Source organism: Ictalurus furcatus, chromosome 6 (assembly GCF_023375685.1).
Source record: "Ictalurus furcatus strain D&B chromosome 6, Billie_1.0, whole genome shotgun sequence".
Taxonomy (NCBI): domain Eukaryota; kingdom Metazoa; phylum Chordata; class Actinopteri; order Siluriformes; family Ictaluridae; genus Ictalurus; species Ictalurus furcatus.
In genome coordinates, this window is record NC_071260.1 from 7,713,207 (window position 1) to 7,740,297 (window position 27,091).

The following is a 27,091-nucleotide window of genomic DNA, read 5'->3' on the forward strand; positions in this document are numbered from 1 at the left end:
ATGGCACAAAAAGCACATATGGGTTTGATGGTCAGGTGTCCACAAACTTTTGGCATTTATTATAATGAGTGAGTTGCTTTCAGTTCCAGACGCAGTATCTCCAACTGATCCTGCCCCAGTTACTGCCCCAGTTACAGCAACAGTTACTGTAACTGATCTTGCTCCAATCTAAATGTCTAACCCTGATACTGTTCCAGTCACAGAGTCCCCCATTGCTTCAACCTCAGTCCCAGCCTCTGCATATGATCCTCCTTGGCTTGGTCTATGCCCTTGATCCTTCATAGGTCTATGCCCTTGTCTCAGTTTCTTCCACTGATCCTGCTCCAGTCTCAGACTCTGCCCTTAATTCTGCCCTAGTTCAGTCCCTGCCCATGATCCTGCTCCAGGCTCAATCTCTGCCCCTGATCCTGCACCAGTCTCACAATCTGCCACTAATTCGCCGTCAGTCTCAATCCCTGCCCAATCTTGCCTCAGGGTTAGACTCCTGATCCCACTCCAATCTCGGTCTCTGACCCTGATCCTACACCAGTCTCAGTCTTTGCCATTGATCCCACTCCAGTCTCAGTCTCTGTCATGGATCCCATCTCAGTCTCACTTTCCTTCACTGATCCTGCCGATGACTTGCATGGTCCCTAATCTTGAAGCTCCCAAATATTATTATACCTGTTGCAGGTATTTCAAGCTTATTTGGAGGACCACTTAACCACCACTTAACCACAAATTTTCATGTAGAGATTTTAGACAAACATCTTTACCACTTTGTTGTCAGATAATAAATATTCAGTATATTAAAAAAAAAATCAAGTATAGTCCATGTACTGATTCTAGTATCACTAGGGTCTAAGAAGCACAGGTTTATAGTGAATAGTGTCTGCAGAATAAGCATGTGTCAGTATGGAATGGGTCATCAAATGAGTATTCAAGAGTACAAACCATGAGTCTTAACTGAGGGAATATTGATAAGGGAAGATGAATCCTTCCTTGGTGGCTACCTGCAGCCAAGATCTCCCTTACAAATTTGGGGGTGAAATTAAGCACTTGTTTAAATATTAGCTAGGTGCTGTTGTGGTCCTCCAATTTGTAGTAATTTCAAAACTTTATTTCAGTGTGTTTGGTTAATATAAGGACAGCTTCAGAGTGACGAACGTTTTTAATAGTACAATTATGCATTGTTTTAATTAGAGTGTCTGGACCAAAACTGTCAAGAATTAGATATAGATGTATAAATATAGATATAAAAATGTCTGTTAGTGCCGGTTTTACAACATACATGACTTGATTATATATTGTTGGTCTACAGACCGAGAGTATATCCAGTACTGGTCTGAAAGCTTCTATCCATTGTTTGACATTAACAGACCCCCCCCCCCCAGATTAGGTCTTGGAAGGATAGTCCAGGGTAAGGTCATTCTTACTATAAAATATCAGCTACAAATTGCATTAGTTAATTATAATTTTTTCCCTCTTCACTGTTGGCAGAATATGTGAATCAGTTTGTGAATCAGTATGTAAATCAGTGTGTCAGCTATGTTGAGTGATATTCACATATGCAATGGGTAAAATTGGTGAAGTTTGGGTTGGACAGCTCAGTGTGAGGTGTGACAGCTCATTGTGTATGCAGTTTTTTTTTTTTTGCAAGATTACCAATGTCGATTATGATGTTACAACTGTAATTGCATTTAATGGGTCAGTTCTGATAAGCTCTGATCTAAGGCACAAGAAGTTACATTATTTTGCACAAATCTACCCCCTAGTGGTCAGAACAGGTGTAACATATAACGCATATCAAGATGTGAGAGGGTGTCCATAGCAAAATCATTCATCTAAAATTTACATTAAACCACAGATGTAGTGTTGTCTATAAAAAAAAGTTAAGAACCCCTATTCTTGCCAAATTGGCACCCACCATAAAAATACAGTTGCATGCTGTTATCTGTTTTGTGATATAAATTATTTATTTACATTTACAGAAAAAGACCCCACCAAGACAAAACAAAGAAACTAGTGGAAATATTACCCATACATAACCAAATAGTAGGACTTGTCCTAACGTAATGTCCTAAGATCCTCTCAGTTTGTGTCCTGTGCCACAGGTAGAAGGCACCGCGTGTCACCCCACCTTTGCCTCACCTACAACCCCACCATCACCCCCTCCCCTCTGTCTAGTAGTACGGTCCGGTATGGTCCATCTTGTTGCACCAGAAGGCAGGAGGGAATAGCTGTTTTGTATATTTAATCTTTTGCTACTACATATCCACGATTGTGAGGCTTCTCCCAACACTTAGATGAGGCGGGTGGAGGCGCGCAGGGTGTTCTCAGAGTTGTAGTGCGTGACGTTTTGTTTTTGACGGTTGATACGGTTAGTCCGTGGGCACTTCCTGTAGACATGACAAAAATGACAAAAATGGGTGAATATTAATGATGACTGAGTGCATATTTTAAGCTTCAGAAGAATATAAGTGGGATGTGTGTGGGATCTGGATCTGCACAACAGGAGATGATTTTTATAGACCCTGGTCCTTTGATGCCACCTAGTGGTACAATATGAACATATTGGGTAAGCGATGCAGTATGGCTATTCCTTTGTTCTAAATGATTTTTTAAAAATAGGTAAATAAGGTTGCTGATACAAGAAGTGGGCTGCCTTTTTTTCCATTTCTTTCTTTAAAGAAAAAAAAATTCTACTCCAACTAGTGGTGTTCATTGTGGATTTGTATTAGAACAGCTATGAATTATGTCATGTTGGCTCCAGAAGCATTGACTAACATGGTCCATTTTTTATTTGGCTGAAAACCTTAAAGTTTGAAATGCACTATTTACAGTGGGGGAAACAAGTATTGAATGAGTCAACATTTTTTTCAGTAAATATATTTCCAATGAGGCTATTCACATGATATTTTCACCAGACTTTGGAATTAACTCAATAAATCTACACATATAAAGAAATCCAAACATTAAAGTCCGTAAATTAAGCTATATGTAATAAAGAGGAATGACACTGCAAAAAAGTTTAACAAAAAAATCCAACAAAAAACGCTAATTGAAATTTATTTAATACTTAGTGGAGAAGCCTCTTTTGTTTGTTTCAGTTTGTAATACTATACGTATTATACGTAGTATTCAGGTGTGATTTTGGTCCATTCTTCTAAACATATTGTCTTTAAATCTTGTTCAATTAAATTCAAGTCAGGTGACTGACTGGGCCATTCTAACACCTTGATTTTTTTTTTCTCTGAAACCAACTGAGAGTTTCCTTTGCTGTATGCTTTGGATCGTTGTCCTGCTGGAAGGTCCACCCATGTCTCATCTTCATCATCCTGGTGGATGGCAGCAGATTCTTCTCAAGAATCTCCCGGTAAAGGGCTACATTCATTGTTCCTTTAATTATATGAAGTCTGCCAGTACCATGTGATGAAAAACAGCCCCACACCATGATGCTTCCACCTCCAAACTTCACTGTTGGTATAGTGTTTTTAGGGTGATGTGCAGTGCCATTTCTTCTCCAAACATGGTGTGTAGTATGACAGCCAAAAAGTTAGATTTTGCTCTCCTCTGACTAGACTACACTCTCCCAGTGTTTCATAGGCTTGTCCAAAAGAGTTATAGCAAACTTTAAACAAGCTTCGACATGCCTTTTCTTTAGTAATGGAGTCTTGCGGGGTGAGCGTGAGAAGTGGAGTGCATTGCTTATTGGTTTCTCTGTGACGATGGCACCTGCTGCCTCCAAGTGTTTCTGGAGCTCTTTCCGAGTGGTCCTTGGCTCTTGGGCTACTCTTCTGACTATTCTTCTGACTCCCTGGTCAGAAATCTTGCAAGGAGCTCCTGTGCATAGCCGGTTGATGACGGAGTGATGTTGCTTCCACTTGCAGCCCCAATGGTGCTTACTGGAGGATTCAGAAGTTTTGAAATACGTCTGTATCCGATTCCATCAATATGTTTCACAACAATAAGGTTGTGAAGGTCTTTGGAGAGCGCTTTGATTTTACCCATTATGAGATGCTTCTTGTGTGACACCTTGATAATGAATAGCCTTTTTGTAGACCATCAATTTTCTAACCCAGCTGATATTAATTTGCACAGATAGGAGGTATAATTACTTTCTAACTGCTTACGGATTTCAGATGGTTCCTTGCCTTACCTTGCCTTGGAGAACTGCTTTTTCTTTGCGTGTTCAATATTTTTTTCCTGTGTCATTCCACTTATTCCACATAACTTTATTTTTGGACTTTAATGTTGTGAATTCTTTATATTTGTGGATTTCCTGAGTTAATACTGATGTCTGGTGAAAATTTCATGTGAATAACCTCATTGGACATATATTTACTGAAAAAAAATGTTGTTGCGCTCAATACTTATTTCCCCCACTGTATTTAGTCAGAGTGAGGAAACAAAGAAAATATTCTGACACCATTAATTTCATCATGCCTTCAGCTTGACGTATTCCTTAATCTCTACATTTTGTATAAGTTTTGTCTTTTTTGGTGCAGTAACATATTAACTAGCATTAGCTGGTGCAAAAAAGGGTAACACTTCAATTTTAAGGTTCAGTAATAAACTACTTATAAGCAAGACTGCTTTTAAATCCTTTTAAATTTATTATATAATTATTTTATATAACTCTAGTAAACACATTAATTAAGCAATCTGAAAGTGAAATAACGTAAAGGTCAACAAGGTTGCTCAACTCCAGTCATAAGGACTCAGTGACTTGCAAATATTCAGGTTTTTCTCAGCATGTAACCTAGCTCATAAACAGTGCCTCATCTTATTATCAAGCTTATTATCAAACTCCTGTGGAGATTTTTGTTCTATTTTATTTATTTATTTTTATTTATTTTTTATATATTTATTTATTTATTCTTGTATCTTACATCTGTGTCTGACGTATAACTGAAGAATAACTGTATTAATTAAAATGTTTTATCTTGTTCTCATTTTACGTTTTATTTATTTATGGACATACTTTTAATAATTTCTTGCAGATTTTGTCTATATTTTCTGAGATACTTCATCTTTTGTTTCCCAAATTCTTGGAGATTATGTCAATATTGGTAAATATGTTCCTCAATTTTCTTAAATGTTTGTAGCACTTTGTCTATACTTGTGGAGATTTTTTTAAATTTTGATTGATGTTTGCAGCTTTTACTAAGTAATTGTGGAGGATTATTTTTGTATTTTCTTATTTCCTTCATTTTTTCTTCTTTTTTCCAGCTAATTGCCTATATTTGAGCTGACCGCACCTTTGCAAGTCTGTGCACAGATCGACAAGCCCACTGGGAATTTTCCAGATGCTCCAGATGGCTGGTCCACATCTATTTCTGCATCTATCATTGATCTGTAAGTAAACACTCCCCCTGCTGGCTTGTCATGCTCTGTGTGAAGTGCTTCAGAGTAGTTTCTGGGTATTCGTTTAGAAGGTTATTCAGGATTGGAGCAGATTTAAACTTTAATCACTGATCCCCGCACGGCACCACAATCTGCTGACCTTTAACGGAGTATTAATTCAGTGGCCTCCCACTGGAACTGAATACACTCCCACTGGAAGTTGAACCGTGATGAGGTGTGTGTGTGTGTGGGTATGTGCCTGTGTGTGGGCATCAACTACCCTGAAAACTGCCTTGTCTGTATAACAGTGTGTGAACTGCAGCGTTTGTATAACATGACTCTTTGGCTTTGATGATTTTTGTGATAATAGCACACATGCAAATAATAAGGCATAAGAATAAGATGTTACATATTTACCAGGGACAGGTTGAAATGAACACAGTGAATGAATACAAATTAAATCAGCTCCACTTATTACCTTGAAAAACCAAATGTGCACAGTATAGTGACTTTTTCATGATGATATATAATTCTGTTTCACTTAAAGATTTCATGTTGATATTTTAGTGCTACAAATAACTGTCTAACAGAGCTCAGAGCTCAAAGCAAATGCATTTTCATTACTGTTTTGTGTTTTTGTGGCTGTTCACTCATGTGTGAGCCTCTAGGACAGAATTATTAGTAGCTAATTTCTTGTTTCTATGATGGTGAGTGGTATTTAAATTTGTTTTGTTTAAACATTTTTATTCATTCTGATATAAAGATGATTTTCCATGTATAATGAGCTGTCGGATTGACAATGGAAACCACAACTGAGTTGTTTATTTTTTTCAGAAAAATAATCGAGTTTGTTGTGGTTATACAGTATAGTAGCTGGATAAAGTATTCTATGTACACTGATCATCCATAACATTAAAACCACCCGCCTAATATTGTGTAGGTCCTCCTTGTGCCACCAAAACAGTTCTGACCCGTTGAGGCATGGACTCCACAAGACCTCTGCAGGTGTGCTGTGGTATCTTGCACCAAGACATTAGCAGCAGATCCTTTAAGTCCTGTAAGTGGTGAATTGGGGCCTTCATGTATTGGACTTGTTTGTCCAGCAAATCCCACAGATGCTTGATTGGATTGAGATCTGGGGAATTTGGAGGCCAAGTCAACACCTTGAACTCTTTGTCATGTTCCTCCAACCATTCCTGAACAAGTTTTGAAGTGTCGCAGGGCACATTATCCTGCTGAAAGAGGCCACTGCCTTTAGGGAATAGCGTTCCCATGAAGGGGTGTACGTGATCTGCAACAATGTTTAGGAAGGTGGTACATGTCAAATTAACATGCACATGAAAGCCAGGACCCAAGGTTTCCCAGCAGAATATTGCCCATAGCATCACACATCCTCCACCGGCTTGCCTCCTTCCCACAGTGAATCCTGGTGCCAACTCTTCTCCAGGTAAGCGATGTACATACACCCAGCTGTCCACATTATGTAAAAGAAAATGTGATTCAACAGACCAGGTCATGCTCTTCCATTGCTCCATGGTCCAGTTCTGATGCTCACATGCCCTTTGTAGGAGCTTTCGGCAGTGTACAGGGGTTAGCATGGGCACCCTGAACGGTCTGCGGCTACGTAGTCCCATATGCAGCAAGCTGTGATGTGATTTTTCCTGCTTCCAATGCATCAACTCTGAGAACTGACTGTTCACTTGCTGCCTAATATAAATGCCATTGGAACGAGATAATCAATGTTATTCACTTCACCTCTCAGTGGTTTTAATATTATGGTTTTAATGTTATGGCTGATCGGTGAATGTTTAAAGTAAATCATGTATAGTCATTGGTTTTGTGGATGTACACTATCAATGGCATAGCACTACAACACAATTAGGGTACTTCACTTGAAGTTTTGGCATTGAAGTTTTGGCTAAAAGAGGGGTCTTATCAAGCGGTAAGTGCAATTTTGAATAAACAGGTGTAAAAACTACCCTCGAATGGTAGATTTTGATTCAACGTAATGTACACTAAACTAAAAAGTTTACAAAATGCAAACCACTTAAGATGTCAGCTTTTGTGTGCAACTTTTTATGTGTGTATGTGTGTATTGTGTGTATGTGTATGTGTGTGCGTGTGCAGGCTTACCGGGTGATACACAGCACCACCACACAGATGATAGCCACCTGCAGGGCTCCGATGATGGAGGCAATGAGGACGTAACGGACTTTTCCGGAACCCGGGACCACATACAGCACGTTGTATTCCTTGGTGTCACACTGTGGGCCGCTGAATCCTGAGTGACAACTGGGTGGACCAAAAATCGGCCAATGAGGGAAGGACAACAGACCAATGAAGGAAAAGAACCAATAAGAGTACATCAATGGACAATATCAGTGAAGGTATGTCAATGACTCAGTGGTGGTTAGTAAATGGGTCAATAGACCAATAAAGACAGAGCAGATGTACAAATGTGGTGGGACAATGAAATGCAAAAGAAATATGGGCAACGGCCCAGTGAAGGAAGGCCAATAGGGCAATGAGGATGGGGCAATGGGTGGATGAAAAAATGAAAGCAAATCAATGAGGGTGTGCCAAAAGATGAATGAGAATGAGACAATAGATCAATAACAGTGAGAGAGTTGACCAATAATAGAAAGGCAACAGTCCGAAGATGGTTAGTGTAACTTAGCATCAGACCATAAGTCTAATAAAGAGATATACACTCACCAGCCACTTTCATGGGAACACCTACTTATTCATGCAATTATTCAATCAGCCAATCATGTGGCAGCATTAGAATGTATAAAATTATGCAGATACAGGTCAATAGCTTCAGTTAATGTTTACATAAAACTGCTGATTTCACATACAGCATTCATTAGCGTTTACACAGAATGGTGTCAAAATACAAAAAACATCCTGTGTGTGGCAGTTCTGCTGCAGAAATGCCTTGCTAATAAAAGACATCAGAGGAGAATATCTAGACTGATTTGAGCTCACAGGAAGACTACAGTAACTCAAATAATCACTCGTTACAATTGCGGTGAGCAGAAAACCATCTAAAAAGCTCAACACCTCAAACCTTGAGGTGGATAGTCTACAACATCAGAAGACCGAATCTGGTTCCACTTCTGTCAGCCAGAAACAAGAATCTTATGGAAATAAATTTGTGCCAAAAGTGGCAAAATAAACAGCATTCTCTGTTAACAGTTTTCTAAGCTTTGTTTTCGCTAATAATGGTTTATGAATGTGCTGCCAGCGTTTTCGGTTATGCTTTCAAACTTTTCATTTATGCTCAGCAAGACTACGTTTGCCATTCTGGCAAAAACCTCATGTATGGGCAGGGCTTAACAGCGATTTACTCTTATTGGCTAGTGAGATTTGGATCGACAGTGTCCAGTTGAGGATGATGATGATGATGACGCTCTGTGCCGCTCCTGAGAGCTCATTTCGAAAAAACAGTGGTATGAGACTACCCAAACCTCAAATATTAATTTTTGAACTAATATACTGACTAAGTAAGTAGCACGTTTTGCTTGTATTTTCTCATTTGTAAGTCGCTTTGGATAAAAGCGTCTGCTAAATGAATAAACGTAAATGTAAATGTAAGTAAGTAATTTCCACTACAAAGTACAAACACTATAACTATACAAAGAACCGCAGCCAGAATGCTCTCCAAAATTCACACCAATGAAGTCTCTACTTCCAGGTCAGGGAGCTGTCGATCTAAATCCCACTAGCCAGAGTAAATTGCGGTTAAGCCCCGCCCACACGAGAGGTTCATGTCAGAATGGTGCAAAGGTAAACTTGGGCCAAAAAGTTAAAGTTAAACAAAAAGTCAGAGTTACAGTTAAACGAAAAGTCAGCGTTACAGTTAAACGGAAACTCTGGCAGCATATTCATAAACCATGATTAGCGAAAACAAAGCTTAGAAAACTGTTAACAAAGAATGCTGTTAATTTGAAGACCATGTTGAATCTTTGCCACTGAGTTCACTGTTTTCAGTTTCAGAGTCTTTTTCTTCTTTCTCATTGTATATCTTTGCTTGTTTCATAAAAAGTTACATTCAATACTTTTGGAACAAATTTAATTTCATGGAATTTGAAGCTACAGCAGGCACAGACTCAACAAACTGGACAGCTAAATTGGAAAATTGTCTCCTGGTCTTTTTGTAATCTTCAATTGTCCCGTATTGGCAAGCCTGTTCCCAATGTAGCCTGAGATTTTCCCTCATTCTGATGTTTGAAGTGAAAATTAACTGAAGCTCACCTATGTCTACATGATTTTACACATTGTGCTGCTGCCACATGATTGGCTGATTGGATAACTGCATGAATGAGCAGGGGCACAGGTGTTTTTTTGTTTGTACATTAAGGGCTGTCAAACTCCATTAAACATTTAAAATCACATTCAAATTGGAATTTTAAATGGAATAAATTTGGTATTCATTTGAATTCATTTGAATATTAATATTAAACTGTTATTAATGTTAAACTGCCACAGACAGCGTAAACACTATATTCTGGATTTGAATAAAAGGATGGCAAAATTTGCTTGTTTCTTAAGCAAAGATAATTATGCTAAGGCAAAATTAATATTTTCTTGTCCCTGACATTTAGTTAGATTTACATTTCTTGGGCAATGCGGGATAATAAACTTCTCCAATCTTCAACATAAACATCACGCAGAATCTCAAATGTCTTGCTATTCACTATATTTGCTCACTAAATGGTGTCGCAAAAAATATGAAGTGCAGTATATGAACACTTTTTTTATTCAACCACGGAAAAAGAAAGACTGATATAGTATTGACTGTAGTACTGACATTAATTTTTAGGACATACTTTGTGCGATTTTGTTCTTTAATTAGAAACTAATAAGATAAATTTAAATAAAATGAATAAATGATGTGTATATTCAGATATATTCACCTTTTCTAGTTAACAAGGGTCATTTAGCAACAAAAACATGTAGGAATCTCATGTTTTTAGAGTTATGTTAGACAGTTAAATGTAAATATTGAAAAGCAGATTTTTTTTTACCTTTTGAATTTAATTAATATATAATATTATTGAAAAAAATCTGAATATTATTCAAAGGGTGAAATAATTTGACAGCTATGTGTGTGGGCTTCTTCCCTGGACAAAATACCCATGTCCTCAAATATGTCTCTCTCTCTCTCTCTCTCTCTCTCTCTCTCTCTCTCACACACACACACACACACACACACACACACACACACACACACACACACACACACACACACATCTTTCTCTATTCTCTTCAGACTTCTCTCTAGGGAGATTCTTGCTGAGTAACAGCTGCTGAGTGTTGAGTGCAGCACCTGTTAGACCTAAACTCTTCCTCTCTCCTTGCACTCGTTTGCTCTCACATCCTTGCTCACCTTGCGCTCACATTAGTGACTGACAAAGCATCAAGAGGCCAATCATTTAGTCGGGGATAAGTGTCTTTTGAACTGAGATAGTTTTTTATTTGAATGATTGAACTTTATGCAAATGACTTGTTATATAGTAAAGGTACAAAGAATGTTTGGTGCAAAACTGGAAAAAAATCAACACTGGTCTCATATTGTTTTAAAAAATGTAAATGGTGAAAAAACGACAGTACCCACAAATCACTGATAGACAAATCACTGATATCACTGCAGATGTGTCTCAAGTCAGCATGCACTGACTGCTTTTATTGTGTGTCTACATGATAAAAGCAGTCAGTGCATGCTGACTTGAGACACATCTGCAGTGATATCAGTGATTTGTTTATTTCTAGTGAACTCAATTTTACTCATTATATTTTTCTCTTGAACTAAACATTTCTTTCTATTCACTGTCGTTGTCTTGTCCAGCTTTGTGAGATGTACACAGCAGGGGGAGCTGTTGTGCCTTTTTTTTTAGGTGTGTGTGTGTGTGTGTGTGTGTGTGTGTGTGTGTGTTGGTTTACGGGTATGTGTGTGTGTGTGTGTGAGTGTGTGTGTGTGTGTGTGTGTGTGTGTGTGTGTGTGCGCATGTGTGTACCTGCAGGATGGTGTGGAGAGCATGTTGGGGTATTCACAGTCTCCGTGTACGCAGTAGTTCTTGTAGTGCTCTGGACAAGGGATGTAAATTCCACGTGCCACCTCCGACACTTCGGGCTTCTCCTCTACACAACACAACACCACACCACACAACACAACACAACACACCACAACACAACACAACACACACATACACAATGTCAGCTACTTTATTTCTCTATCTCTCCTACTGCACCTCTGTCTGTCTGCCTCTCTCTCTAGCAGGCTCAGTCTCCCTCTTTGTCTAACACTTTCTCTCTCACTCTTTCTCTATGCCTCTTCCTCTCTCTGAATTCTGTCTCTAATCTAACTTGACATGTCTCTGTTGGTTCCTTTATAGCAAGCAGTTACACTACAACACTTTTATTTGGATCAGCACAGATGCCAAAACATCACAATGCAGATTACAATAAAAATGTCTCAGTAAATGTGCATGAACTCAACAAATTACTGTCAGTCAGCAGCTTGCAGCATATTACACTCCCTACAGAGGAAACATTTAGAAAAGCTATAAAACACACACACACACACGCGCGCACACACACACACCTGGCAAGTCGGCTCTAGCGTAGTGTCCATCCTCGGGTTTGTTTCCTGTTATCATGTCACCTAATGGTTAAAACAAAACAAAAAAAAGTTTTAAGTGCACAAGCTTAAATTGTCAGAGAGTCATTAAACTGTAATTTAAATTAAATAATTTAAAAAGTCAGCATCTCTGCGGCAGCTGCTATACACTGGCTGATGTTATTGCACTCATTAATGGAGTTTTTTTTGCTTAAACTGTACATCTGGCCAACTGTCCCTCCACAGCAGGTGGCCACCGAATAACACAACATGACAACACTTCACAGGTAAATGTGTGTGTGTGTGTGTGTGTGTGTTTGTGTGAGTGTGTATGTGTGTGTGTGCGTGTGTGTTGCATAGGGAGCTCCGTCTGTCTCCTTAACCCTCATCTGTTCGGGTCAAAATGACCCATTTTCATTTTTCACTCCATGTGTAGCTTTATATTTTTTGGCTCAATTAACACACACGTTCAGTCATTTTAGAATGTCATATTTATATTATATTGATGATGTTCAGATCATCTTAAGCTGAGTGTGAATAAAAATATCTGATCCCTCTATCGTTGATTGACACTCCCACCTGCGCTGCCAGGACTGTTATGTATCTGTTTCCAAAAGCGTTGTTATCAATAATAACTGAGATGGAGGTAAGGTGTACTGTGTTATTTATGTTATAACTGTATTGTTAGAAAAACTAAAGAGAGTTGAGTGATAGATGGAGGGCTGAACAGGTAAAGCATGACATCGCTTGCCTTGACAGTGACCCAGGAACTTGACTTCGATGCGCTCCTGCCTTTGACACGAGGCTTCTTTGACTTGGCACGGGTTGTCGTACGAGCGGCCGTCTGATGCGCACACCGGGTTGAAGCTTATGTGGGAACAGTCGATGTTACACACACACCTGTGGACGCAGATTCAGATTTACTGCTGACGATTTATCCACAACCAGAGGATTAAAGTGTAATCTGACATTACATTTAACCATATTTTAGACCAGTTCTGGGCTGTATCCCAATCTGTACTTTATTATTCAAAATAATATGTAAAAATGTTCGCCACCAGATTTGATTTTGGTGTCCAATATGGAAGAATTATTGACTCAAAAATCAATTATTATAGATGAAATAATCTGTAGTGCCATAGGGGTTCAGTTCCATCATTATAAGTCATGAGCTATGTCCCAAACCACTTCAGTACTTTCACTTTGTTGTCTTTAAACCATTTTGCACCAACTTTGGAGGTTTGCTGGAAGACCCGGTTGCAACCAACTTTCTGGCTGATGTCTTGAGGTGTTGCTTAAGTATATCTAGATAATCTTCCTTCCTCATGGTGCCACTGATTTCCTTAAGTGCACCAGTCCCTTTTCACGCAAAACACCCCCACAAAATGATGCTACCACCCCCATGCTTCACAGTTGGGATGGTTTTCTTTGGATTGAAAGCCTCAGACTTTTTCCTCCATACATAGCACTTATCACTATGGACAAACAGTTACATTTTTATTTCTTCTGACCAGATAACAAAAAGCTGGCGACTACCTGCAAACACCAGTCTGGCTTTTTCTGGGGAGTAAGGGCTTCTCTTAATGGTGTATGTACATAATTTGTTACTTGATGCCTCCAACTCCTTCACCAGTTTCTTTATTGTTGTTTAGGGGTTCAGTTGAACCTTTTGGACCAACGCTCACTCATCTCTGAGATTGAATGTCTTTAGCCTAGTTGTGCAGTATGTAAACTTTTGGTGTCAACTGTATTATTTAATATGGGGTAGTATGTGGTTGGATGGATAAGTACAAGCAATGTCAAACAGTCCTAAATCTTTATATCCCAAATTATCCACACAGAGGTAACATGGAATAACCTTCAAACCTACAACAAAGCCCCAAACACACACACACACACACACACACACACACACACACACACACACACACATCATGGATTAGAATATTATTAATGGATAAACATCACAGACTCAGACCTGGAGGAAGCTGTCAATAGAGTTTGAGTTGGCAATGACTAAAGAATTCAATATTTCAGAGAGCAGGCCAAAAATAGGTACCGACACACACTGTGATCTGCATCACGTTGTTCTCACTGCTGTCTGTATGACACCCCAATAAAATGATTCGCACACTATGCTAAGACATAAAGTTGTGAGACCTTGCTCTTCCAGTGTCTATGGTGTGTCCAAGTGTGTATTATAACAGGATAACACGTCTGTATCAGGTAAATAAGTGGATAAAAATGACAGCTGTACATTTCTGAATTGTTCAAGGGCTGGGTGATATGATGATTTGCTATAGCATGATAAGTGTAGTATTATGTTTTTCAGAGTGTATTGTAAGTGTTTCTATAATATTGAACCTGTGCTCAGTTTGTGTGTACTTGTTAATATGGTGACGTTTTCTGTGAAGAGACATTTATTTAGCAGTATGTGACAAGCTGTATGTTTTATGGATGTTCCATAACATACAATGTAACTATGAATAGGTTAAAAACTACGTGTTGTTTTATAATAAATTACAATTCTGATTATTGATAACTGATATCTCCAACTTTGATTGAAGTTGTGCTATGGAAAGTAGCCATAGCGTTTTAATGCTTTAAATGCTATTGTTAAAATGATATAGGTAATGGTTATAATTTAACAGAAAAGTATTTAGCATCAAACAGAAAGAAGAACTTACAAATGGTTAATATTTCAGCCGTACCACCCACACACTAGCGTCTATAATGTGTATTAGTCATCAAGCCCACTTGTTCTCATGTTGGAATAAAATTCACCACTGTTCGTGTCAGTGCCAGTAAACACTGAAGCCTTTGAAAGCCTCAGCTTCCATTTATGAAACTGTTTAGGTTAGCGTTTTCTCAAACACTCTCAAAGAGTACAACAGTAAAATACATAGATCCCCCCAACACAACCCACCCTTCCCCCCACCCAAACTGCCTGCATTAGCAAGCAATGAAATGAATCCCACTACACAGGGTGTGAAATAATGGCTTCTACACACCACATAGTGCTTTATTGTCCATTAGCGCACCATTTTCGGATTCAGCTAAAGGTGATGTGTCACTTGTAACTCCACTGGGTTTTAGAAACGGCATCTATACGACACAATTTCAGCCTGAAAGCAATATTTGCTCACATAAAGGGTCGTAATGTAAAATATTTCGCTGCATAACTCGTGTTAATGGACAGAAGTGGACATGAATTGAACAGGATAAAGTGGTGTAATGGAGCTCTGATGAGGTCATCAGCTGAGGGCAGGAGGATTAGTGGAGAGCAGTGGCTTATGAGTTCTGCTGGCTTTGAGGTCCCAACACTTGTTCTGGCTGCTGTTCTTATTCACACAAGCCTTCATTAGTGAGGATGTAATGAGGGGTTGGATGTGTGTGTTAGAGAGGGTGTGTGTGTGTGTGTGTGTATGTAAAAGAGACTGAGAAAGAGGGCAGGAGGAAGAGAGAGTAAGAAACTATGAAGTTATGTGTGTATATATTTCATTATTTTTTTTCTGTGTACTGCAATATGAATATTGAATATGAATACAGTAATTACAGAAAGAACTGATATGTTCTAAACAGATACAAATACAGATGTCAATTTGTATTTGTACCAATTAGATGTAATTCATCCTTAGTGACTTCCTGCTCAGGGTTGTGGTGATTTAAATTAAGCTACATTGCTATGTGCACATTTATAATTTAAACCACTTGTGAACAGTTGAGTGATGTAGCTGAGGATGAGGAACTGGCTGAGCCAGAATACATACACGATGCTGAAACTGCTGACAATTCTACATCTGTTTCTTTTCATATGTTTTCCAGGGGACCAACAAAAACCCTTCCAGTTTAAGCCACACCCACTTCAGGTTTAAATCTGAATCCAGACAGGAATATATGGAGCATTAAACAGATATAGATGCAGATACAGATAATGACACTGAGATACACCCCTAGAATAGATACACTTCTTAAAGGTTTGTTCTATAGTTATAGATATATTATAGATGCACTCGTATATACATGATATGGCAAAAAGTTTCCATTCCAGATTTATTTGCTCTTTACTGTTATAATAACCTCCACTCTTCTGGGAAGGCTTTCCACTAGATTTTGGAGCGTGGCTGTGGGAATTTGTGTTCATTCAGCTACAAGAGTATTAGTGAGATCAGGCACTGATGTTGGGTGAGGAGGCTGATGTTGTGATGTTGATGAGGTCTGTAGTGCAGTTGGTGTTCCAGTTCATCCCAAAGGTTTTCAGTGGGGTTGAGGTCAGGGCTCTGTGCAGGACATGTGAGTTCTTCCACTCCAAACTAAACACACCATGTCTTCATGGAGCTCGCTTTGTGTACAGGGGCATTGTCATGCTGGAACAGGTTTGGGCCTCTTAGGTCCAGTAACGGGAAATTATACTGCTACAGCATACAAAGACATTCTATACAATTGTGTTCTTGTGTGCTTCCATATTCGTGGCAGTTGGTCCATATATATATTAGGGATGAACCAATCCTATTTTCAATATGACACTGATATCAGAGCTGCATCAGTGACCACATGCAAGTGTCACACAAGTTCATGGTATAAATTACATCAGTGATATCTAAAATCTGATCCCATACCGATCCAGAGTTCAGGCCCATATACAGAACCTTATATTTAAACAATAGAGCAGAGAAGGATTGCGTTATTGTGAATAGCATCACGGTTGTGATTTGATTGCAGGCACAAGGTGAAGGTAAGTCCTATAGATAACCACAGTTTACACAGTAAAAAAAGTAGTTCCATCACAAATGTCTTGTGTCATGTAACAGGGTTTGGAGACGGATGCAATTGCAGTTAAAACTTTTATTGAAGAGAGGCAGTAAGACAAATAAAAATTCTGGGGTAAAATCATGGTAAAAACAGGCATAGAACAGGTGAGGGGTCAGGCAACTGGCAAAGAACATAAACTAGGCTTGGACAAGAATCGAAAAACGTGAGGACAAAACAGGATCAAAACCATGAAACGCTGAACAAGGATCAAAGTCTCTGTACAGGTCTGGCGATAAACACACAAACAAACAATACAGAACAAAGAAACATGGGGGTTAAATATACAACGAAATCAAAGGGCAAAACATAAACAGCTGTGAATAATGATGACACGTGAGGGAGACAACCAATAAAACACAGGGGCAGAGACAAGACATAAACCGTAAAAAAACACACATGTCCAAAAGTAAACAAAGTAAATGACAACCCGAAAGTGCACGCTGACAAAATCTGTGGCACCTTGTTGCTATGCAAGAAAATACATTTTGCAGAGTCTGTGAACTAGCAGATTTATTAGCCGATTCCTCTGCATAACAGTTAATATCATTGATAATTGGTAGAAAAGCTCCACTTCTCCATCATGCATTAAATATAACCTGGTCTTCCTTATTCCTTTTTCCATCAAAACCATATAAGGCCATTCATTCTGTGATTTACTTTAAAACTACTTTTCATGTCACAAAATTACTCATGGGAAAGCATTAGACAAACTAACACCATGCCAGAGGGTATATGACTTTGTTACTCACACATTAATTAACAAATTGTTGTTCCTGAGTGCTCCAGAGTGGTAAAAGTAACTTGAGTCAGGCTGCATCACACCACCCAGCTGGTGATTATTTTCCTAAAACAGCATGCCCTGAAGTGTGTGACTCCAGTGTGTAGCACTAGAAGTGCTAGTCATTAATAATGATGAATGAATGATATTGAAGTTTTTGCTTGATGAAAATTGCAGCATGTCCCTGTACTGAATCTTATGTAAAGTTCATCACTTATGGCACCTACATGAATACAGTTTTGTAACGTAATGTGCAGTTTAGGATGTAGAAAGAGATCCAGAGGACCTGCATGCTCAGCACAAATGTCTAAAAAAAAGAAACGAGTTCACAGAAACCTGCCGTCCCTGAATGCTTCTAGCCGAACAGTGCCAAACGTCTGACATTGTAATTATAAACCTGTCATTTTTTTAATATTCTGTACCTCACAAAACTCTCATCCAAGCAAAATGGTGGATGGTTTTCTAATGTTCAAGACTGGCAAAATTAGCATAATTCTCACTGACTACAAAAACACATTCACCCATGAAAACAGACAAAAGCTATTAATTTTTTTTTCCCACTAGCCTGTCAGACAGTCGACTTGGCCAGATTCGGGTATCTAAAAAAAAAAGGAAGACAGCTTGGGTAGCAGCAGTGTGAATCAATGCCCATAAGCAGTGGAGGTGTAGAGCTACTACTATTGACAACATTAGCCCTCTCAGGAGTTGCTGTGTCTAGACTACTACATCCTATATTTCCTATTAGTTTCACCACAGTTCCTGAGCAATCAGTTTTAAGAGGAATAGTTAAGTAATAAGCCAGGACAAGTTAGCAATGGTCATGCAAGTCTGATTTTGGAAAACAAAACAAAAATAATTATCTGTTGGAATACTTGAACTACTGTGTCCTAGGATGTCTTAGAAAACCCCTACTGATATATTTAACAGTAGCACAAATTGTAACAGTTTGTACGTACTATACATAAGGAATGAACAATTATCAAGGACAGTGAAGTGAGGTGTGTTCTGACACGAAGCAGAGTCACTGTTCCCACCCCAAATGTCCTGACGTGATTTATAACATTTTATATATACCAGAGTCTACAACTTTTTTTTAATTATGAACAGCATGTCTTAGTTTTTATCAGTTTATAGTTATGTTTAATGCTGTGGAACCTCCATGAAACAAATCAGTTCCTGTTATCACTTATATACAGTGGCTGCTATAAACTGACGTCTCTTTGTTTCTCTCTTGAAGTTAATAAGAAATTTTTTTTTTTTGCAGCTTGTCTTATTACCAAGGAGTCATCTGTCCTGAACTTTGAGAACTTAGTTACCTCTGACTGGTGCAGAGCACTAACACTGCAAACTCCTTAAATAAATACAAAACAAATATATATATATTTATATATATAACAAATATATGATAATGTATTAGAACAAGAGCATTAACAACAAACCTGTGATTTTCAGCTGGAACTACTGCTGCTATAGAAAATTAATCTGAATCAAGAAATCAACCACATTGTGTAATAAATAAGAAACACTCCTGCACAAACCTTAGATAATTAATAAAGTGCATAGTATTGGGGCACTAGGACGCTAATTAACAGAAAGTGGTGTCATATTGGATTGTAGATGTTAAGCACTTATACATCACCTTTTTAACCTTAGTTGTGCTAAAAAGTGCCCATTCACACTCACACCAATGGCAGAAGAGCTTGGGGTTCAGTGTCTTGCCCAAGGACACTTCGGCATGTCTAGGCACGTGGGCTGGGGATCGAACTACCAACCCTGCAATTAGTGGACAACCAAATCTACCACCTGAGCCACAGCTGCCCTGGATTGTTCCACTGAAGCTTTGTTAGAGTTGTGAGTGAGAAAAGAAAAAAGATGAATGTCATAAAGTCTGATGGCAGAAGTGTAATATCTGGTCTGCGGAATATGTAAAGAGTGTGCATTTGAGTTACTGTTGTTTTCCCGTCAACTAGAAACAGTCTGGCCATTCTCCTCATTCTCATTCAAATGCTCAGGAGAATGCTCAGATTTTTTCTTCATTGTGATGTTCGAAATGAACATGACAAGCTCCTGACCTGTGTCTGCATGATGTTATGCATTGCGCTGCTGCCACATGATTGGATCGTCTGATTGGATAATTGCATGAATTATGAAGGTACAAGTGTTCCTAATAAAATGGAGGCCGTTGAGTGTGTATGTGTGTGTGTGTGTGTGTGTGTGTGTGTGTGTATATATATATATATATATATATATATATATATATATATATATATATATATATATATATACACACACACATATATATATATATATTGTACAGCTGGAAGTCTATAGTATTTTATTTGACTCCATTTCCCACCACTCTATTTTTATATTGAAGGCATACACAAAAATCAAAGTTGAACTACAGCATAAATGCTTTCAGTTCACACACACACACACACACACACACACACACACACACACACACACACAGCTAGGAGACTCTTGCTCTTCAGAGTGACCGTGGTGGTCATAAAGGATAATGTGCCTGGAGTATTAATATTTAATGCAGCCTCTCACTTTCTCGAAACACTAGTGCTACTGCAACTACACTGCGTCAACAACACACACACTCTCTCTTTCTCTCTCTCTCTCTCTCACACACACACACACACACACACACACACACACACACACACACAAACACAATGGCATTATTGGTGCATGTGTTTGAGTGAGACATGGAACATGAAAACTGTCAATGACACATTTTTCTGCAATGACAAACTTTATCTGTGTTCATGTGTATATATGTTTGTGTGTGTGTGTGTGTGTGTTTATCAGGCTGAGTGAGGGGATGTCTTATTGATTTGTAAGAGCCATGTGGTTTCCCTGTTATCTAAACTTCGCCAGCAGGTCCACCTGTCCTTTTACAGCCACACACTCACACACACACACACACACACACACACACACACACAAATACACAAAACACATCACAACAAAAACAAGGACACACAATCTCTATCTGACCAGTGCTATCTTTGTAAACAAAGTCTGGTTTGTCTTTGCGCTCATTGTGAGGCTAGAGCTGTGTGTGAACAGACACATAAAACATTATTACTGCAGCTTACAGCATTGATTTCATTTCTAATCCCTCGTTCCATTGTTTCCTGCTATAATCCTGTCATAGGGCACTCAGAGATAGAGAGATAGAGAGAGAGAAAAAGAGAGAGAAAGATACAAAAAAAAGGAGGCAAAGATATTACAACACCAAAATAATAAGAGGGTTGAGGCAGATAGAGGACACAAAAACAACTAAAATTATGGAGGGGAGAGAAAAACTGAGTGATTAATAATAAAAAGTGAGAGAACGTGAGAAAGGATGAAGGAAATGGGAAAAGAGGCAGATAGAGTGAGACGGGGGAGAGAGAGTGTGTTTGGAAGCCAAGACACAAGAAGAGAAAGAGACGCAGTGAGGGAAAGAGAGGGAGGTGAGTGAGTCATCCTCAGTTTGAGTGCGTTCGAGTGAGCGTGCGGTGTGGGACCATCCCTATAGATCTGGCATAAACAACTGGAATCGGGCGATCACTGAGAGAGTGAGAGAAAGACTTAGGGAGGGAGGGACTGTCTCGTTCCGGTGAGGCGTAATATCTCTGCTCTCGTGCTGCTGCTTGGCGGTTTAATTCTATAACAGTTTAAATCTTAGACAAGGCCAACATGTAATTCCCCTTGGAGAGCTTTGAGTGGAGAGGCTGCTTGGGGCGGAAAGGCACGTCTGAAACGAGCCCATTTCCATTACGAATAAATACTCTTCTCCCTTGCTGCTGGTTTAAGAAACAGCTCTACAGAGCCAACATGCTTATCAGAGAACACTCAGAAGTTTCCCTAATGGCCTAATAAAGAGGGGGTGGAGGTGGGGGTGGGGGTTCCTTTCAGGAGGAAAAAAAAACTTCAGTGGCTGTGCTGGCATTGATAATGCCAGAATTCATCAGCTAGATTTTCTATTAAAAACCTTTTATTAACTCTAAGCTACTCACTACAGTCTTGAACCTTGGGTGTAAACTATGAACTATAAACTTTTTCCATCACTGAACCAAACGATTAGTTCTTCTATCAGTTAGAATACACCAGAATTACCAGAGCTGATAAAATAAGACCCTCTGATTGTAGTGAGACCTACTTAACATGACAATATGATACTGCTATTGTGATAAATGATGGTACAGTACATTTTTCTGAGATATGGCAGTTTCTGTCAATATTTTTAAAACAATTATAAATGCTAAGAGACTGATTAGACGTTAACATTTTGTACTGAATCAGTTTACATATATTTTATTTACTATTATTTATATATATTTTATTTACTCTTATTTATCTTGTATCACTGTAAATTGTTGCCATATGGCAACAGTGTGGAATAGTGGAAAGTATCTTATAGTCAAAAATAACACTAAATATATGAGATTACAATTCCAACTGCCGCATTTACCAGACTATAAGGTGCAGAGTTCCCTTTCAAAGATAACTCAACTCATGCTGTGGAAGAGCCCTCGCGCGTGACCAGTATCTGAAGTCTGTGTGAAATCATGCCTATTTAAAGTCCTGCCGTGGTCAGGTGTGAGCCACATCCACAGTCTTATTATCTTCAGTGAGACTGCACGTAGGTGATTTGTTTGAACACTCACAAAAAGACTCATCATTTCCTCTCTATTTTTCCAAAAAAAAAAAAATCTCACTGACTGCACGCACTGTGAGTGCTTTACAATCAGGCAACTACACTAGCGGCTCTCTCTCTTCTTGGCTGAAGAAAGTTGGGTTTCAGAGCGTTGCGGATGGAGCTTCAGGTCCTGGGGATCCCGTATGGATCTGGAAGAGGAACCAGAGACAAGCGCTGCTCTATCTCTTGCTCTGTCTTCCGGGTCTGGCTCTCCGGACTTTGGAACTCGCGTTGTGACTCCTTCTGGTATAGAAAGCCAAACAACCCTCTCTGACTCTGAGGAGCGGGGGGAGCCATTGCACCAAAAATTATTATAAAGCATAAAAAGAGCTGCTTTAAGTGATAAGTAGGGTGGTAGATAAACTTAATTTAGACTGGCCCGGGGAAGAGGAAGCAGCTCGTAGCAGGCTGGATGAGCACTATCTCCCAAGTGAAAATAAATCTCCCTCACACAACAGAAAACTCCCCTTTTTCCAGAAGTGCATGATGAAATATCATGCTTCTGGGGAAAACCATACACTAGTCGTGTTTATAACCCTGCCACGTCAGATTATTCAGCGATCGTTGGGAATGAACAGCATGGATATTTAGTTATGCCAGGAGCAGGCACTTGCGAGCTACCTCTCTCCATTGATGGCAGGAAATATAGGGGAGCCGGCATTGCCATCCAAGCCATGTAAGACCACCTCGGAGTTGGTTGGCAAAGCCTATGCGGCAGTGGGTCTCGCGTGTGGGTCACTGCATACAATGGCAATGTTGCAGGCCTACTAAGCAGACCTGCTGAGTGAGCTCAACAGCGAGGAGGGAAATGGGCCTGAGGCAGTGGTGGAGCTTCGCAGGTCTTTCTGGGTGACCTAACAAACGGCCCGTCATATCGGCCGTTCAGTGGGTAGCTTGGTTGCGGGAGAGAGGCACCTATAGCTCAACCTCTCAGGGATGAGGATAAGGATAAGGTCTCCCTGCTGGACGCCCCTGTTGAATCTTCCAGCCTGTGCAGCGGGGCGGTTAATGCAATAGCTGACAGGTTTTGTGATGCGAAACAGCAAATGGTGGTGTTCAGCCAGTTCCTCCCTCTTTGTGCCGAGTTCGCACAGGCATCCATGAATGGAGTCTGGGCCAGCACTAGTGCAAGGGAGGCACAGAAGGCGAGTGTGGAAGCACGCCTCCCCCCATGGAGAGCCAGAGGGACTTCACAGTCACAGCCTGCTAGTACGCCTGATCTGAGAATGATTATAAATGCCAAGCAGACAAAGAAGGAACAGTCCTGATGGGCCACAGATGGAAATATCAGGGGACGTGAGGTTGTTAGGGCAGTTAGCCCATAGTATTACTGTAGGGCCTCCCCCAGCCAATATCATCCGGATGGAAATATCTGGATGGAAACTACTGCCAAATGTATCTCCATGGGTTCTATCAACCATAGAAAAGTTCAGAGGTTCAGAGGTGTGCTCACCACAGTAATCAGCACAGAGCAGAGCATGATGTTAGCACAGGAAGTAAGATCCCTCTTGGACAAAGGGGCCATAGCACATGTACCCATTCTCTGAAGGAGGGAGGTTTTTACAGCCATTATTTCCTGGTCCACAAAAAAGATGGGAGTATGCGGCCAATTTTAGATCTGCATCATCTGAACCGTACTCCTTTGACATACAGGTTCAAGATGTTGATGCTCAAACTTATCGTTCCACAGATTCAGTTTGAGGACTGGTTTGTGACGATAAATCTAAAAGATGCACATTTCCACATAGAAATATTGCCCAGTCACAGGAAGTTACTGAGTACCACGTACCAATATCGGCAACACGTACCAATATCGGGTTTATCACTTTGTTCTAGCTTTATCCCCTCTCACATTCACAAAGTGAATGGATACCGCTCTGGCTCCCTTGGGACTCCAGGGCATCTGGGTACTAAACTACATGGATGACTGGTTCATTCTAGTGCGATCCAGGGAACTGGCAATTCAACATCGAGATATTGTTCTCGACCACATGAGGAGCTTGGGGCTCAGATTGAACGTGAAGGAAAGTTTGCTTTCTCCAGTGCACATGGCTATTTTTATATGGGATATATGGGATTCTACTATGATGAGGGCGTTTCTATTCCCAACACGTGTAGGGTCAATACTATCAACATTGAGCAAGATAAAGCTGGGTTGAGGCATCCCCTCCAGTCTCTATGAGAGACTGTTGGGGTTTATGGCAGCAGCAGCCAATGTCATACCGTTGGGCCTATTGCACATGAGACTGTTTCAGTGGTTGACTGTTTCCATGGTGGTTTCAGTCATGGGTTTCATCAGAGGATGAAACCCCTGAGAGTAATCAGTGTCACTCGGCAATGCCTAAGTGCTCTGAAAATTTGGAGGTGTCCCCGGTTTCTAGCCTTGGGTCACACTCTCGGGGCATCTCCTTATCACAAGATGGTAATGACAAATGCCTCCCTCATGGGCTGTGGTGCGGTCTTAGACGACTGTCCAGCACACGGTCTCTGGAGTGGTCCTCATCTGGAGTGGCATATAAATTGCCTAGAAATGCAGGCCATATTTCTAGCACTGAAATTCTTTCTTCCTCAACTGAGAGGTCACAATGTGTTACTTGTGACAGACAACACAGCAGTGGTCTCATATATCAACCAACAGGGAGGGTAACATTTGCGCCCCCTGTTCAGACAGGAGCAACTAATTATTTTCTGGGCAGAAGGAAAGTTTTTGTCAGTGAGTGGAATGTACATTCCGGGCAACTGGAATGTGGGGGCAGACATCCTTTCGAGGCAGGGGCTGAGGCCCAGGGATTGGAGGATCCATCCACAATTGGTGGAGTCTGTATGGCGGATGTGTTCTGTATGGCGGAAGTGGATGTGTTCGCCTCTGAGGAGACAACAAACTGCCTGCTGTGGTTCGCCCTCTCTCCTCTCGCACCATTGGGGCTGGAGGCCATGGTGCACATGTGACCAATGTCACATCTTTTCCCCCGATTGCTCTGCTCTCACAAGTTCTAGCAGGAGTTTGCCAAGACCGTCTACGTCTGCTGCTAGTAGCACCTTATTGGCCAGTTCGAGTATGGTTCTCAGAGATAATATCCCTGCTAGATGGCTTTCCCTGGGAGATTCCTGTTTGCAGGGATCTACTATCTCAAGCCAGGGGGTTGATTTATTACCCACGGCCAGAAATATGGAAACTTTTTGTCTTGTGGTATGAGGAACATTAATTAGACCCGGTAAACTGTGCAATAGCTACAGTCCGGGAGTTCTTACTGGGACGTTTCTTAGCAGGGTTGACATCTTCTACAATCAGGGTCTACGTGGCCATCATTTGCATCTGCAGACCATGCATACCTTCCTGAGACTTGTCTGTGGTATGAGGAACATCAATTAGACCCAGTAAACTGTGCAATAGCTACAGTCTGGGAGTTCTTACTGGGACGTTTCTTAGCAGGGTTGACATCTTCTACAATCAGGGTCTACGTGGCCATCATTTGCATCTGCAGACCATGCATACCTTCCTGAGACTTGTCTGTGGTCCTGAAAAGTCTGTCAGGCACCCAATTTGAGCCCTTAGAGTCAGCCTTAGACAAGCTTCTGACTCTAAAGATAGCTTTTCTGCTGGCCCTAACATATCTCAAACGAGTAGAAGATCTACAAGCTCTCCCTCTTACCCCTTCCTGCCTTGACTTTGCCCCTGGATTAGCCAATGCCTTCCTACAGTATATCCCAGGCCGGATTATATTGTCTTTATTGTTTAAACTTTTTAACTTTTGTCAAAATCACAAAATTACTCTGCTCTCATGGATATCAAATAATTGCAAACACAACACAGGCCTAAATATAGGTGTGCAACAACTATTGGCACGCCCATGAACTGATATAATAAAAATATATTTGAAGTATATTCCCATTGATATATATTTTTTTAGTACACCTGGGTGACTAGGAACAGGAATTTGTTCAACCACAACACCCTTGTTTCACAGGGATATAAAGAAGTAACATATAGGCCAAATTCCCTTAGTCATTGATAACAATGGGTAAGACCAAGGAATATAGCTGTGATGTTTGGCAAAAGGTTGTTGAGCTTCACAAAATGGGAAGTGGCTATAAGAAAATAGCACAAGCATTGAAAATATCAACAGCTGTTAAATGAAAACCTGACTGCCTCTTTCATATAGCTTAAAATGGGCCATGGTTGGATCTTCCAGCAGGACAATGATCCAAAACATATATCAAAATCCACACAAAAATGCTTTACTGACTTACAAAATCAAGGTCCTGCTATGGCCATCCCAGTTCCCTGACTTGAAACCCATAGAAAACCTGTGGGGTGAACTGAAGAGGAGAGTCCACCAGCATGGACCTCAAAATTTGAAGGATCTGGAGAGTTCTGTATGGAAGCATGGTCTCAGATCCCTTGCCATGTATTCTCCAACCTCATCAGGCATTATAGGAGAAGACTCAGAGCTGTTATCTTGGCAAAGGGAGGTAGCACAAAGTACTGATTAAAAGGGTGCCAATAATTGTTGCACACCTATATTTAAAATAATATTTTTTTTGGATAAACCTGTGTTTGTTTGATATCCATGAGAGCAGAGCATTTTTGTGAATTTTTTGAACAAATGAACAGAAGGTTAAAGAATGGGTTTCAAGTCAGGGGACTCAGATGGCCATGGCAGGACCTTGATTTTGTGGTCAGCAAGGCTTTTTGTGTTGATTTTGATGTATATTTTGGATCACTGTCTTGCTGGAAGATCCAACCATGGAAACAGTCAGATTTTCATTTAATATCAGTTGATATTTGATAGAGTCCATGGTGCCATATATCCTAACAAGACACACACATCTTTCTTGATCAGTCCAGAGA

The 27,091-nt window shown here is 40.1% G+C and overlaps 1 protein-coding gene across 2 annotated transcripts in view; it reads right to left on the minus strand.

Annotated features, from left to right (window-relative positions):
* Positions 1-1,084: 1,084 nt before the first annotated feature.
* The window catches only part of tmeff2a (transmembrane protein with EGF-like and two follistatin-like domains 2a), a 121,590-nt gene continuing 95,583 nt past the window's right edge, over positions 1,085-27,091 (minus strand). For both annotated transcript variants that reach the window (XM_053626429.1, XM_053626428.1), the window contains exons 6-10: positions 12,699-12,847; positions 11,933-11,992; positions 11,346-11,469; positions 7,459-7,617; positions 1,085-2,378 (exon numbers count right to left, since the gene is read on the minus strand). In XM_053626429.1, the coding sequence (XP_053482404.1) occupies positions 2,282-2,378; positions 7,459-7,617; positions 11,346-11,469; positions 11,933-11,992; positions 12,699-12,847 (589 nt within the window). In that variant the 3' untranslated portion in view covers positions 1,085-2,281. The remainder of the gene's footprint in view (positions 2,379-7,458; positions 7,618-11,345; positions 11,470-11,932; positions 11,993-12,698; positions 12,848-27,091) is intronic.